Here is a 17,255-nt window from a genome sequence, read left to right on the forward strand (position 1 = left end):
GACTGTTTTTTTTTTTCAGATTCCACATATAAGTGAAATCATATGGTATTTGTCTTTCTCTGGCTAATTTCACTTAATATAATGTCCTCTAGATTCATCCATGTTTGTTGCAGGTAGCATGGCTGAGTACTATTACATTTTCTGTGTATCACATCTTTATCCATTTATCTGTCAGTGGACACTTAGGTAATTTCTTTGCCTTGGCTATTGTAAATAATGCTGCAGTGAACATGGTGGTGCAGATGTCTTTTTGAGATAGTGGTTTTGTTTCATTTGGATAGTTTTTTTTTCCACAAGTGGAATTGCTGGATTATATGTAGCTTTTTAAAATTATATTTTATTGATTATGCTATTACAGTTCGGATTTTTCCCCCTTTGCCCCTTCCACCCAGTACCCACCCCCCCCACTTTGGCAATCCCCCCATCATTGTTCATGTCCATGGTCATGTGTATAAGGTCTTTGGCTTCTCAGTTTCCTATACGGTACTTGAAATCCCAATGGCTATTCCCTATTTGTACTTCTTAATCCCCTCACCTCTTCACCCATTCCCCCACACCCCCTCCTATCTGGCAACCATCAAAATGCTCTCCATAGCCATGATTTGGTCTCTATTCTTGTTTGCTTAGTTTGTTTTTTAGATTCAGTTGTTGATAGATTTGTAATTTTTGCCATTTTATTGTTCATAGTTTTGATCATCTTTTCCTTAAATAAGTCCCTTTAACATCTCATAGAATAATGGTTTGGTGACGATGAATTCCTTTAGTTTTTTTTCTTGTCTAGGAAGCTCTTTATCTGCCCTTCTGTTCTAAATGATACCTTTACTGGGTAGAGCAGTTTTGGCTGTAGGTCCCTGCTCTTCATGACTTTGAATACTATTTCTTGCCAGTCCCTTTTAGCCTGCAGAGTTTCTTTTGAGAAATCAGTTGACAACCTCATGGGAACTCCCCTATAGGTAATTAACTTTCTTTCTCATGTGCTTTTAAGATCTTTGGCGTTTGAATTATGATGTCTTGGATTGGGCCTCTTTGCATCCATCTTGCTTGGGACTCTGTGCTTACTGGACTTGCATGTCTTGTTTCCTTCAGCAAATTAGGGATGTTTTGTTTCATTATATTTTCAAGTAGAGATCCAATTTCTTGCTCTTTCTCTTCTCCCTCCGGCATCCCTATGATGTGAATATTGGACCTCTTGATGTTGTCCCAGAGTCTGCTTACACTATCCTCTTTTTTTTTTTTTTAAATTCGTTTTTATTCTTGTTGTTCTTATTGGTTGTTTTTACTTCCTTATGGTCCATATCATTGATTTGGTTCTTGGCTTCATTTACTCTACTGTTGTTTCCCTATAAATTCTTCTTTGTATCCATCATTTCTAACTGGATCTTTTTTATGCTGTTGAGGTCCTCACTAAGTTCCTTGAGCATCCTTATGACCAGTGTTTTGAACTTTGCATCTGATAGATTGCTTATCTCAGTTTTGTTTAGCTCTTTTTCTGGAGTTTTGTTCTTTTATTTGGGCCATGTTTCTTTGTCTCCTCGTTTTGGTAACCTCCCTGTTTGTTTCTATGTAGTCGGTAGAGCTGCTTTGCCTCCGTGTCTTGATAGTATGGTCTATTGTGCCGTAGGGTCCAGTGGCGCAGCCTCCCCTATCACCCCAGCTGGGTATTCGAGGTGCACCCTTTATGTGGGCTGAGTACACCATCCTCTTATAATTGAGTATTGGTTGCTGTTTGCAGATCAATGGGAGGGATTTACCCAGGCCAGACAACTGCAAGCATTGGTTGTGACCGTTTAGCACCAACCTCCACCCTCTGTGGAGGATCAGCTGTGCATCAGATTGTTTGCTTTTGGCTATTGAGTAGTATGAATTCTTTATATATTTTGGATATTAACCCCTTATTAACAAATGTTTTCCATAGGTTGCCTATTCATTTTGTTGATGGTTTCCTTTGCTGTGCAGAGGCTTTTTAGTTTACTGTAGTCCCACATGTTTACTTTTACTTTTGTTGTGTGTGCTTTTGATATATATTTTTTTAATATTATTGCCAACACCAGTGTGAAGAATTTTCCCCTGTGTTTTTTTCTAGGAGTTTTATAGTTTCAGTGATTCTTAAAACTATGATTTTAAGAATGAGTATGATTTATCCAGATGTGTTTGAGGGTGGAAATAGGGGTCGGAATAGGTATACAATAGTGGGCTAAAGGAACAGCTTTGTGTGGGTGCCTGAGGTGGGATACATGGGCATTATTTAGGGTTTGAGTGTTGGCAGGAGCGGGGGCCAGGGAATATCATAGTACCTGACGATGTATTGACTTCTCTATATAATATAGTGCAGTACGTACTGACTATTTGTAGTTTAGAAAAATCAATAATACCACTACAACATTAATTAAAATAGAAAAAGCCTTTAAATGATAAATTTAAAATATTTTAATTCTAATACTTGATGAAAAAATAAGTATTAGAATCAATTAACTAGGAAACGGGACTTCATCTCCCATTTATGTACTGATGGTCTCTTAAGTTTGTATTTTTATGTCTGGATATTTTCATTTAATTTATGCTCCTATATCCAAGTTAGCATATCCAAAAGTGTATTCTTCCTATATTTACCAATTATATAAAACAGAACAAACCAAAAAAACACTTCATGTGTTTCCTGTATCAGTGAATATTTGTTCACTCACCTCCTCAAGCCAGAAATCTTTCCTTTTCTCACTCCCACCTTAAAATAATGAAACCGAGGCATCATTTAATTATTATTCTATTTAATCGCATTATAGCACTCAAAGTTACCCCCTTTCTCCTAGGTAAACTCCTGCTGCCTACTTATACGTCGTTGTTGTTTTTTCTCTTCTATATTTCTGCAAATTTTCTAACCATTCTATCTTCGTTCTCTTTTCATTTTGGTCTAGTCGCTCTTGCTGCTTGAATGATCTTTTCTGAATGCAGAGCTAATCTTTCTCTTGACTGCTTAAAGGCCTACCATCCCTCATTTTGGCTTTTAAGTTAAAAATTAACTTCAAGATCCATGTTGTGCACATCTCTTCAGCCTTTTATACTGCTCTTTCTTCGCATCCCATTCTTGATTTTTGCCATATTTTTTCAGTTTCTAGACATGGCTTTTTAAAATATAATAAAACTAAATAAAATTAAAAAGTAAGTTCCTCAACTCCTATATAGGGTGAGGCAAATGTAGGTTTAGAGTTTGAGACTGAGTTTATTCTTGTATTATTATTTATTAATTACTATATTGTTTTCCATCCAAACAACTGTGAACCTGTGTGTAGCCCCGCCCTGTCTGGACAGCACAGATTCAGGTCATTTCTGCGTTCTACAGAGTCATGTTGGGTAGTTCTGCTCTTGAGTATATTGAGCTCTCTTTTCTCTTTGTCTTTACGCGTGATGCTCTTTTTCTCAATGTGTGATGTGCTCTTCCTTGTTTTGCCTAGCTAATTCTTATTCTTCCATTAAGACTCAGTTTGGATGTCATTATTTCTGGAAAACTTTCCCTGACACCATCTTTTCCTGTCGCCTTCGACCCTCAAGTCTGAACTCTTGCCTTTTGCCTAAAGGTCTGTTGTATTAAATACAGTAGTCAGTGTTCAGTAGCAAGATTCTAGCAGATACAAAGTATTGAAATTTTTGTATTAATTGTAGTTTTAGTCAGTATAGTTTATATTAAGTATGGTGCTTGAATTTACCATCGTGGAAGTAGAGATCCATTTAAATGGATTTATCATGTGAATACTGACTGAAGAAGCACTTCACTGAACAGTTGTGACCCTAGAAAAAGACAGTCAGTTATGTAGGTCAGAGTTAGATTTATTACTTGAGTGATACCTGTATACATTTAATCAGATTTTAAAACTTAGAATTGAATCTCGCAACCCAAGAATCCACCTGGAGGTAAATTTATAAGTAGAAAAGCGTTGCATCGTTACAAAAATTTAGTATTTAATTTGTAGCTATCAGTTCAGCTTTAATAATCTGCATTATGATAAGCAGAATGGGGAATGCAGAAAGCATCGGTATGGATGCCCACCCTGGAATTTATAATCCGGTTACTTACCAACAAGTGTTACTCCTGCTCTGCTTTAGTTACCCACTGCTCCCTGTATCTCGCGTTTCTTGGTGTGCTTCCCTTGTGTAATTGTAAGTTCAGATATACTTCTCTTTGGCCAGGAAAAGGAGAGATTTTGCTGAGCATCAGTTTAGGCCTTCAGAAGTTGGTTTAGTGGGCCAAAGGGAATATAAAGGAAAATAAGATTGTTGTATTGAAGACTTCACATTTTTCCCTGGGGCTGGTGGCTGGTCTCTTGTCCTAGGAAAGGTATAAAATACATGTTGTTCTTGCATATTTGTAATTGACTTGGTGACTGTATTTTTCAAACCAAAGATTTTTGTTTTGTTTGGGGTTTGTTAATCTATCCAGCAAAATGAGGCTCTCATGGGATAGACTTAGATGCCTAATATTAGAATAACACTTTATGGCTTATGAAAACAGTAGATTTCTCAATGTATTTCTGATTTCAAATATTCAAATCTGAAAGGTATGACTACCAAAACCCCACTTTTGTGAATTCACTTGAGTTTAGCCACATTCGTAGTTTTCTTGTGCTTTGGGTTGTTCCAGGCAGTGTACTTAAAATTGTACAAGGATACCATTTGAGTTGGTGGGAATATATTCTATGTCTTGCATATTCTAAAGTGTGCATTTATGAAAAAATTATTGAACTTTGTCCTGAAAATGGGTACATAGTATTGTATGAAAATTTTATCTCTATAAAGTTGACTTTTAAAAAAATCAGAGAATGTATTTGTAAGTTGATTATACAGTAGAGGGAATTTGTGAGGTAAAAAATATATATGTTTAAAGAAATTAACCAAAATGCAGTTAAGAGAAAGAGATCTAAAGTACAGAAGAGAGAGCAGCATGACATATAGTGAGAATGGCTTAGATACTGTTGCTCAGTCTTAGGGAAGATGTTATCAGCAACAGATGCTCAGTAAAGGAGTTGCTTTAGGTAGAAGGGAAGTATTCCTAGATGGATGCTCTGAGCTAGAAGTATGGGAGAGCAAAAACAGTGATAAATATGTCAAACGTAATATTTAGTGAAGAACAATAACATAAGTAGGAAGAAGGTCTAAGTCCTAGAAGGATGGGTAAAGATTTGATTAGCGTTAAACCCGTATCCTAATTTTGGGTTAATCTGAAAAGAATAGAAATAAAGGATATAATTTTCATACTACTAGAGGGAAAACAAAATTGAACAATAAATAATCAGTGAATTCCAAAGTTTGCAAGAAAGTGAGAAATAGCACTATATGCAGACCCTTGATACAAATAGAACAAAAGTCGATATGGAATTTAAGCAAATATATTGACAATTTATAAATTTAAATTACTAAACTCTGACAAAATGTCAGTACATTTGTAAAAAGAAATCCCATGTTATATAATAATAGAGAAAGGTAAATCACGGAAGCAATAAAAAATGTGTTATGGCTGCATAATACTTGATCATATAGTGTAATATAAAAATCATTGCTAGGAATAAAAAGGGTCACTTTATAATTATATGGCATTCTAGTTACTAGGAGCACATAACAATTATAAAATAATTATAAGCACTTAATAATATCCCCTCAAACTCATATAAAGCAAAATAACAAATGACAAAACACAATTTTATGGAATATTTTCCATACTTTTCTCAACAATCAGTAGGACAGACAAAAACACAGGAGTAATTTAAACAACACAACTAACATGCTAATGTAATGAACAAATTAGAATGCTGCATCCACTAATTTTAGAGTTCGTTTTCTTTTCAAGCATATGTAGTGAATTTTCAAAAATTGTCTATTCCCATTAGTAGATGAGTGGATAAAATAACTGGTACACTTACATGATGAAATACTACATGGTCATAAAAAAGGGCATCTTACCGTTTGCCGCAGCATACTGGACCTGGAGATTATTATGCTAAGTGAAATAAGCCAGTGGAGAAAGACAAACACCGTGCGATCTTACTTGTAGGTGGAATCTAATAAACTGACAGACAAAGTAGAAACAGAGGCATGGATACATGGAACAGACTGTCAGCTGTCAGGGTCAGGGGAAGGACTAGATGAAAGAAGGTGAAGGGATTAGCCAAAGAATGCATGTGTGTCCCCCATAGACAGAGACCACAGGCGGTGGAGGAGGTGGACAAAGGGGAGGAAAATGAGGACATCCGTAATGTGTCAGCAATAAAAATTAAGTTTAAAAGTTGTATTAGGTAACCTTAACAAACAGTTTCAGAACATTTCAAAGGATTAAAATTATATTGGGCATTTTCTTTGAGTACAATATAATTAAGTTAGAAATCTATTAAAAGGGGTAGCTTATTTGTTCCCTATGTGAGCTCAAGAACTATGTAAGTTCATGAATGAGGGTTTTGTTGACAAGATTTTGTCCGATACAGAACAGAATGACATCAAAAGTATCTCATGATAATGTTGGATTTTCCCAGGAATGGAAGAAGATTAGTTTAACATTTAGTGTAATTCTCCATATTAAGACATTTAAGAAAGAAATTTCTTAATGATCATTTCCATAGACTCAAAATAAATTTGATAAAATTTAACCCTGGCTGGTATGGCTCAGTGGGTTGAGCGCTGACCTGCAAACTGAAAAGTCACTGATTCACTTCCTGGTCAGGACACACGCCTGGGTTGTGGGCGAGGTCCCCAGTTAGGGGCGTGTGAGAGACAACCAATTATGTTTCTCTCCCTCTCTTTCTCCTTCCCTTCCCCTCTCTCTAAAAATAAATAAAATCTTTAAAAATTTTTTTCGATAAAATTTGACAGCTATTCATGGTAGGAAAGGCTGCATAGCAAGCTAGACATAGAAGAAACTTTCTTACTCTGATAATTATTTATTTTAAAAGAATATAGAAAACATTTTATTTAATGATGAAACCTTTCAATGCTTTCACATTGAAATTGCATAAAAGTCAAGGATTCCTGCTTGTCACCGCTAATTTTCAACATTATAGTGGCAGTCTTAGCCAAGGCAGTAAGACAAGAACAAGAAAAAAGAAAGCAATAAGGACTGGAAAGGAAAAAAACAAAACTACCATTATCTGTAGATGTACTTGTGTATGTAGAGAATCTCCAGATAAGTTATTATAATTTAAGAGTCTAGCAATGTTTGAAGATACAAAGTCAGTATACAAACATCAATTGTGTTTCTATGACCCTACAAGAAACAGAACTTTCAGCTAAAGATATCATTTACAATAGCACTAACACCATGCAGTATGAATAACTTTTAATGGGATATATGTAAGACCATGGTCTTAATCTAATAGTGAGGAGCTGAGAAACCTAATAAAACTAAAGTGTAAGTCCTTGTATACTTCTTTTCAGGCTTCAATGTAGGAAATGGGTATTTAAATTCAGTAAGTTTATATAGGGAGAGGCTATACATTTTGTCCAACATAGAACAGAATGATATCCTAAAATAGTTGTTTCCGTTATATATTTGGAGTCCATTGATCACAGCAAGATAGAGTTAGATTATTTTAGTAATAGAGATCTTGAGCTTGGTCAGTCTGGGGCTTTATACAATATAAAAGTATTTTCTATAGCATTCCTGTAAGCTCCCTCTGGTGCTAGTTCATTCACTTTTCTGCCAGAAGTTTCCACTCATGGCTACTAGTACTGAATCATTTCACAAAGATTTTATTAAGTATGTATTTACCAAGTATCATGATACTTTACCTTGTCATATAGCTAAGACATCGTAAGTTGTAAGTTGCATTATTTTTCCATGTTCTATTAAGTGAAAAACTGGTGACACTTTTTGACTATGACACACCATTAATTTTAATATGCATCTTGATTAGAGATGTTAAAATGTCTTTTTAAAGCATCTAATGGTTTATAAAACATTTCTATCGTAATACTTCTACTTTTTTACAGTTTAGGATTATCACTAAGAAAATCTTTAGCTCCCATTTTTCAGATCTATTGTGCTTCCTTTAGTTTTTTTTCCTCCCTAATTTAAGCATTCTTTAAGTAGTTCCTTTTCTTAATTTCCCAGTTATTTTGCTGTTCTGGCCATTTTCCTCTGGATGCCTTGTAGTTTGTCAAAAAAGCTGCTTAAAATTTAATATAGTACAGACTTCAAAAAGAAAATTTTTAAATTAGTATATCCATAAAGTAGAACACTATGAAAGTTCATGAACTAGGGTTTTGTTGACAAGATTTTCAGTAATTTTTTCCTTAATGCTGTCCATATCCATGAATAAGTTGTGGTGGTGTGATTTTTATAAGTAGGTTAAATATTTGTACATCATAACTTTTCACAGCAAGAATTTCTTTCCATTGGCACTCATTTGCTCATTTTTGTAATTGAGGATAAAGATGTCACTTTTTTAACATTCTTTATAACAAATATAAAAAGGATTATAACATAAATCTTTTTTTAATTATTATTCTCCTCTCTGCAAATTATTCCAAAAAGAAATCTGCCTATACTTTAACCTGGGAATATTTCTATATGACAAAGATGTTTACCTATTTTAATAGTGAATATTTATGTTTGAATATTTTAATTTCTTCATAATCTTGTAATTTCTGACAGTTATTATATGACTGTTTATTATGTTATATATTGCCTAGTTCAACTTAATGCAAGTAAAGGAAAAAAATGTCACCTCATAGTATGTTAAATTTATAATTTTCTGATTCCTCTAGAGTTATGTTTTTTTATTATTGTAGAACTAAGCTTTTTTAGTAGTTAATATACTTTTCTCTTTAATAACACAGGTTTTGAGAGTATTTTAGAAGGGCTTTATGGACCACGGCTACGAAGAGACCTCAGTTTATTTGAAGGTAATGTTTTATTTCAAATTTTTAACATGTCCCACTTAACAAATAAAAAATGGTTCCTCTATAATAAATTTATAATAGATGTGAATTTGTCTTCTTGTTTAACTAGAAAACATTTCTAAATTAATAAATTGATCTAAATATTATTCCTATTATCACATGATGTTATAATCTTTAAAAAATATTAGTACACTGATTAAAATAGAGAATGAAGCTTGTTTTTTGGCCCAGTGGTAAAATTTGATTTTTGTTATTTTATATATTACATTCCCTGACTTCTTAAAGAGGACTTAATGGGATACAATTAAGTAAATATTTCCTGTTGCTTATGATAAGAGGCAGCTTGGAACTCAGATTGTCATTCTTAAGTAGTCCTGCCATGTGTGTTCGGTTTCATATTTATGTATAATAATACTGTTTGCTACTTATTATAGCTTCCTCTTCCAAACATTCTTGCAAAAATCCTGGTGGAAGATTTTGATCTGTGATGTAACCACTGTGATACCATAGTTTAGTTGTTTCACTGCTTGCTTGGAAGCATAGAACCCTAGGAGAGGACATTTTTATAGATATCTGAAATTTGGTAGTACAGTTTATTTACAAAATAAGTAATGCCAGTATAACATTATTTCTGTATCTTGTCAGTTTTTCGCGCTGTTACCTTCTGTTCTACTTGGTTTCCTTCTAGTCTAAGACCAAGGTTCTAGTACATGTAAAGGTCCTTCATATATGTGTGTGTGTGTGTGTGTGTGTGTGTGTGTGTGTCTTTAGAATTGAGGTAGTTACAGTGGTAGTTGGAGTAGTCAGATGTTTTGTGCTCACGTTTTGTTAATGTTGGGGAGGATGATTGAGCTATGAATCGTAACAGCTGAAGTATCTGTGAAAGATGATTTGTCCCAACCACTCATCTTCAATCGGATGAATGATATCCATGTAGAACATGACTTTAAGGACTGAGACTACAAAATATGTGTTCCAGTGTTTTATCACTCTTAAGGCTAAGATCTTTTTTTTAATATTTCTTAACTTTAAACATTTCTTACTGTGTCATAGTTTAACACTGACTTTAATATTTTTACCTGATATATTTATAGGCACTACTAACTAATTGTTGTTTAATCTATTTTTATGAGCTTACAAGTAAATAAAGGAAAAAGCTAAGGAAACGAGTATTTTGTTCCTTCAGAAATGAATTGTTTATTTTACAATGGGCAGAATGTTCTAAGGAAATAAATTCATGTGTTTTATGTTTAGACTATTCCGTGAAACACGTGTTCATTTTAGGAAATTAGAAAATATAAGTAAGCTCAAAAGTAAAAAATTTGTCTCATGACGCACAGATGACTGTTAACATTTTAATATAAGTGTAGCTATATGTTTGTATGTACTTATTCTTTTACTATAATCGTGTATACTATACATACAGTATATATAGTTTTTGTACCTACTGTGTTCACTAGTGTATCATTTAGGTACATAAAGTTCCTGATCATCATTCCTTTTTTTTTTTTTCCCTCATCCTTACCCAAGATCATGCTCATTGGTTTTAGAGAGAGAGGAAAGGAGGGAAGAGAGAGAGGGAGAGGAACATCAATGCAAGGGAGAAACGTAGTTCGGTTGCCTCTTGTACGCACCCTGACTGGGAACCAAACCCACAACCCCAGCATGTGCTCTGACTGGGAATCAAACTCGCTACCTTTCAGTTTATGGGAAGAAGCTCCAACCAACTGAGCCACACTGCCCAGGGCTTGATGATAATTCTGTAATGGCTTACAGTATTATATTGTGGGTCTGTGATAACTAATTTAACTCAGGTAATTGTATGTCTTACTCCATTTATTCTTTTAATTCCAGTACATCTTGTACCTTATGTCCTCTTTTGTGCTTTTTGTTGTTAGGGGATTTATAAACTTAGCTAAGCTTTGGAACTCAATCTTTTTCTTACGCATAGATAGGCACATAATTATATTGCCTTTTCTCATCCCATATTTTCTAACTTTCCTCCAAATTTTGTAGGTAAATTCTTTCTCCTCTTTTTTTTTTTGCTTTTTTTGAATTAAAAAGACTTCTAATTAAAGTTGTAGGCTTAGGAGTGGCAATACAAATTATAGTAATAAATCTGTATCTGTACAAGGATGAAGACAGCTATATGTTTTGAAGGGAAATTAAACCCGTGCTATCACAGCGTGGAGCCTTTTCAGAAGGCACATAGAGGCTATCTGTTGTAGACATCTCTGACTTCTTGCTTATCCTCTTCTAAATAAGTGTGCTTTCTTTGTTGTTACCATTGTTAAAACAAGGTTTAATATTTAGATGCTAGGACTACAAGTATAACTATTTCTCACTATACATATCTGTAAGCAGAAATCAAATAGATTAGTGTATGTTTTTAGATAAATCATTGGAAATCTGAACCCTTCTTCAAAACTCAAGAACCAAAAAATTGGGTAGCAAAGGATTCTTGTACATTACTCTAAATGTTTTTTAACTAAATGCATATTATTTAACTTTTATAATACATTTAAGTTAAATGAGCTACATCACAAACCTGCTACTGTTTTTGTGGAAAAAATATTTAAATTTTATATTGCTACCTTAAAAATCAACTTTGACACAGTATGTTTTTTAAGACATTTGCATCATATGTTGGTATTTTGAGAGGCTTAAAATGTAATTTTATTCACTTTCAGATTGAATGGTGTTGAAAAAGCTTTTGAGTACTAATTTCTAATTTGTTGGGAACAGAATAGAAGTCCTAGCTTTCTGTGTTCTTTGATCTGTTGTCATGACTTTTTGTCTTTTTGAAGAAAACATAACTATTATATCTTTTTGGAGTAAAATCTCCAAAGAAACTTTGAATGTCATAAACTTCCCACTTTTATATACTCCCAAGAAAAGTTCTCTGTACTCTGCCTCTTTCTCTTCCATCTCTCCAAACTTTTCCTGCTGTCACAGGACTTTTAGTCAATTCCTTTTCATGTCTTATTGATGAGCCAGCATGTTTCATTCATGGAATCATCTGATTTACTTGCCCTGACTATGGATATTTTACAAAAATATGGAAAGAATGCAGTAGGCCTATGTAAACTAGCTGATAAGATCCTTACTGGGTTTTTTGTTTTTGTTTTTCCACATACCACAGGGAGATCATGTCAGAAGTCTGCAAGCTATAGCATGTGGGCCAAATCAAATTCATTGACTATTTTTGAACGGCCTGTGAGCTAAGAATGATTTTTATATTTTTAAATAGTTGGGAAAAAAAATCAAAAGATTAATATTCCATGACATGAGAATCATAAGATAATTCAAATTTAGTTATACAATTAAGAAAGTTTTATTATAAATGCCTCTCATTTGTTGACATATTGTGTGGCTGCTTTTGTACTACAGCAGTAGAGTTGATTGGTTGTGACTCTATGGCTTGCAAAATCTAAAATATTTGCTATCTAGTGGCTTATAGAAAAGGTTTGCTGACCCCTGACTTATACCACTGACTGAAATTTAATATTTTGGCTTAACAGTCTCTTTTCCAAGAACATCTTGATGATGGAGACATCAAAACTAATTTTTAATAAAGTTTATTGGATGGAATATTTGGAATGCTTATTTTGTGTTAGAAACTGTGATTAGCAATAAGAAAAGAAAAATGAACAAGGAGGATCTCTTTCTACTAGGAACTTGTGACCTAGTAGTAAGTCAAAAATCAGTAATTTTCTAATATTAATTGGTGATTATTTCTATTAAAATGAGAATATAACTTCATGTATTAAAATTTCAATATAAGAGAACGTTTTTGGAGAGGATATCTGATTTATTGTCAAATTATGTGAGAGATAAAATGAATAATAAATGTTATTATTGATGCCTATCAAGTGCACACAAAGACTTCTCTGGGTGTATTCATTATGGTGTTTATACTGCCAAGATTAGAGAAACAAGCTTAATTATATAGCAATAGGATATTGATTAAATAAGTTATTTCTCTTTAATGGACTATATCTTTTAAAAATTACTTAGAAGTATATTCAAGCATGGGAAATATTTGGATACATAAGTATGTGTGTAATATAATTCTCATTTTTAAAATAAATGTATTTTTCAGAGTAGTTATACATTTACAGAAACATTTAGTAGAAAGTACAAAGAGTTCCCATACTCCCACTTCTCTCTCTTAGGTTCCCCCATATTAACATCTTCTATTAGTGTGATATGTTTCTTATAATCAGTGAACTAATATTGATGCATTATTATTTAATTAACTAAAACCCCCATAATTTACATTGGCTTCACTCTGTGTGTGTGTGTTGTACATTTGTGTGGGGTTTTCCAAATGCACAGTGTCATGTATTCACAGTTACAGTATCATACACAAGAGTTTTAGTGCCCTAAAAATCATCTGTATTGACTTTTTAAATCCTCTCCCCTGTTTTTAAACCATGTCAAATACTGATCTTTTTACTGTCTGTAGTTTTTTCTTTTCCAGAATGTCATCTACTTGGAATCATACAATGTTTAGCCTTTTTGCACTCCTTCCACTGAGCAATACGCATTTAAGGTTCCTCTCTGTGTTTTCATGACTTCATAACTCATTTCTTTTTATTGCTAAACAATACTGCCTTGTATGGGTGTACCACAGTTTACTTAATCCATTTTCCTATTTGACAGACATCTTGGTTACTTTCAAGTTTTGGCACTTATGAGTAAAGCAGCTATAAATATTTGTGTACAAGTTTTTGTGTGGACATGTTTTCAACTCATTTAGGTAAATATTGAGTTGGCCAAAAGATCTGTATGGTTTTTTCCTTAAAATAAAAGACACAGTTTTCATTTTTACCAGTAGCTATTGATTTGGATACTTTGAGTATGTCGGCCATCTCCCACGTGCTATAACATTGATTGTTCTCTATTAATGTCTCAATTTGATCTCTTTCAACTACAAATGGTCTACCTGACGGGAGCATTGTCCAGAATCTCCAGCATGAAACTTCTCAAGCCACTTTTGAAATGTCCGATCAGCCACAGCACCTTCTCCATACACTGCACAAATCTTTTTTGTGTTTCAGTTGAGTTTTTACCTTTCTTGAAATAATAAAGCATAATATGCCAAAAATGTTGCATATATTTCTCCTTTAATATTAAAATGGCTACATAATTTTGGTAAGTTTTTTTTTTTAATGCATGCTGATATGACAGCTGTCACAATACAATCTTAACAAAATTATTTCGAATGAAGTTGAAGACAACTAAGCGCTACTAGAGCCAGCTTACAGAAAAAAGAAATAAAGGAGCTTTTTGGCCAGCCTAATACCCAGGAGCACCATTGCTAGATTGCACGTAAAGAATTTGTTTAGCTTTGGAAGAAACTAGCAGACTATCTTCAAAAGTGGCCTTACTATTCTGCATTCCCAACGGTTCTTTTTGCTCTCCGTGCTCACCAGCATTGGGTGCTGTCAGTGTTTGGACTGTAACCATACTATTAGGTGCGTACAGGTAGTGGTATCTTGTCTTAATTTGCAGCTCTCTAGTGGAATATGATTGAGTGACTTTTCATATGCTTCTTTGCTCTGCATATCTTCTGGGTGAGATGTCTACTTAGACAAGTTTTTGCAGTTGGGTAATGATGGAATGATAGAACAAATGAGGAAATATTTCCTTTTTCTGGAGCAGATTGTAGAGAAACTCTGAACTGGTACTTTCTGTTTTGGAAGGTTATTAATTATTGCTTCAATTTTTAAAAATAGAAATAGGCCTGTTGAGCTTTTTTTGTTTCTTGTGTGAGATTTGGTTGATGTTTTCTTTCAAAGAATTTATCCATTTCATCTAAAGTTATCAAATTTGTGGACAACTAATATTGTTCACTATTTTTTTATTATTCATAGGATCGGCAGTGATGTTCCATTATTTATATATTTCTGATATTTCCTCTCTTTTTTTTTTTTTTATTGGTTAGTCTGGCTAGAGGTTTATCAGTCTTACTGATCTTTTCAAAGAGTCAGCTGATCCTAATTTTTAAAAAGGTATAGATAAGCTGTGAGGATCTGTTCCAAGTGTTAATCATTATCTGGATGATGGCAGTAAGAATAGTTTTTCTTTTTTCCTTTGTACTTTTCCATATAGTTAATATGTAGTTTCATAATGAAAAGTTACTTTAAAATACATTGCCCTTTGGTCAGTATCTTATCTCAAAATCAACATGCAATAGTTATAACCACTTTTTCATGACCTTGGTGAAAAATCTAGTTCAGTATTATTTTTTCACTTTTCATTGGTCTTTGTCTTTGGGATCTCCAGATTTATTTCTTATGGTTAAAGGTCACTCTGAAGAGAATACAGAATATTCAAAAGAAGTGTGATTATTTATTTATTTATTTTTTTTTTCAGATTTAATGTGTTTTATTGATTAAAATATTACATTTGTGCCAATTTCCCTTCCCTCTGCTCTCCTCCACCCGGTGGCCCCCCTCCCTCCAGTTGTCCCCCCCTTTTAGATTATGTCCATTAGTTGTGCATACAGTTCCTCCCAATCTCTCTCCGTCTATTCCATTCCCTCCTACCATGATCCCCAATTCCTATATCATCTCCCTCCCTCTCCCCACTCCCCCTCCCTGTTGACCTCCCCCCACTATGCTTCCCTTACCCACAGTTCCTTTTCCACTCTCGTTGCCTGTTTCGTTTGCCTTTGTTTCATCTCCCTAGCTTCTGTTTTTTAAACCAGTCCTTTTAACATCTCATATAACAGTGGTTTGGATCTAATGAACTCTTTCAGTTTTATTTTGTCCTGGAAACACTTTCTCTGTCCTTCTATTCTGAATGACAATTTCGCTGGATAGAGTATTCGTGGTTGTAGGTTTTGGATTTTCATTACTTTGAATATTTCTTGCCAGTCCCTTCTTGCCTGTAGTGTTTCCCTTGAGAAGTCAGCTGATAGTCTAATTGGGACCCCTTTGTACATAATTCTTTTCTTCTCTCTTGTTGCTTTTAAGATTCTCTCTTTATCCTTAATTTTTGACATTTTGATTATAATGTGTCTTGGAGTGGTTCTCCCTGGGTCCAGTCTCTTGGGAACTCTCCTTGCTTCCTGGACCTGCATGTCTATTCCCTTCCCCAAGTCTGGGAAGTTCTCCTTTATTATATTTTCACTCAATTTTTCAAGTTCTAGTTCATCTTCCTCATTCTCTGGCAAACCAATGATTCTTATGTTGGGCCTTTTATAGCTGTCCCAGAGGTTTCTGATCCTCTCATTGTTGCTTCCTATTTCCTCTCGCTGCATTGGTTGACTGCTTGTTCCTTCTCCATATTCCAGTTTGTTGAAATGAACTCTGGATTCCTCACCATCTGTCTCGTATGTGGTTTTGTTCCTTTCGTTATGAAAGTTTTTCGCTTCTTTCATATCTTTTTCCTGCTCTTTTGTGAATTCTGTAAGCCACCTGATAACAATGGCCCAGAACTGAGCCTCTGACAGGTTTCTTATCTGTTCATCTGTCAGGTTCTCTATCTGCTGTCTGGTGAGTTGTGCCACCGGGATCTCTATAGTTGCCTGCCACATTTTGACAGATGCGTTTTGTTTTCCTGGGCCGGCTGTCCGGGGCCGTGCCTGTGTACGCGTCACAAATTAGCGACCAGTGCCTGTCTGCGACCTATTTCGCAGCCCTGTGGTGCTTTCTGTGGGGGCGGGGGTCCAAGATGGATTCACACAGTTATTCAGCTAGGAGACCGGGATCCGTCCTCCCGCCCCCCTGGGCCTCACTGTTCAAGGCGATGCTGCGGCTGCTCTCCCCAGCACCCGGAGTCGCGCACGCCAGGGGCTTGATTGCCTCCGGGATTTTTCGCCGCCCCCGCCCCCCGCTCCGCAAACAGCTTTGCCTTCTTTAACTCTTACCTGCCCAAATGGCACCGCTGGTTTATAACTTCATATGTTGGGCTTCCGTGTAGTTTTATTTTCTGGAATTTCTAGTTATCCTTTGTTTTGAAGTAGTTGTATTCCTCTATAGTTGTAGAGGGAGACCTAGCGTGTCCGTCTAAGCCTCCATCTTGGCCGGAAGTCTCAAGAAGTGTGATTATTTAAAATAAAATCAAAGTAACATCTATTGGGTTTATTAGGTGTTTTGTGTATGTTTTTATTTAATTTTTACTACAGCCTTAAGCGGCAACTATTATTATTTTCATCTTACAGAAAGGGAAATAGAAGCTTAGAGAAAGTAACTTGCCCAAGGTGACATCTAGAATGTGGGAAGTCCATGGTTCAGTACCACGGCTCTCTAATTTCAAAGTCTGTTATCTTTCCAAGATAGATTAGGTAAAATAATTAGGAGAGCACCTTTGACTGTAAGAGTACATCTGCACAGTGGAAAAGTTAATCTTTGTCAGTCATTCAT

The 17,255-nt window shown here is 34.7% G+C and overlaps 1 protein-coding gene across 9 annotated transcripts in view; it reads left to right on the forward strand.

The window, feature by feature from the left end:
• The window catches only part of LCORL (ligand dependent nuclear receptor corepressor like), a 126,220-nt gene that overhangs the window by 25,541 nt on the left and 83,424 nt on the right, over positions 1 to 17,255 (forward strand). For all 9 annotated transcript variants that reach the window (XM_090267033.1, XM_090267034.1, XM_090267028.1 and 6 more), the window contains exon 2: positions 8,818 to 8,883. In XM_090267033.1, the coding sequence (XP_090123159.1) occupies positions 8,818 to 8,883 (66 nt within the window). The remainder of the gene's footprint in view (positions 1 to 8,817; positions 8,884 to 17,255) is intronic.

Source organism: Furipterus horrens, unplaced genomic scaffold, assembly GCF_987537825.1.
Source record: "Furipterus horrens unplaced genomic scaffold, mFurHor1.1.pri manual_scaffold_2, whole genome shotgun sequence".
Lineage (NCBI taxonomy): Eukaryota > Metazoa > Chordata > Mammalia > Chiroptera > Furipteridae > Furipterus > Furipterus horrens.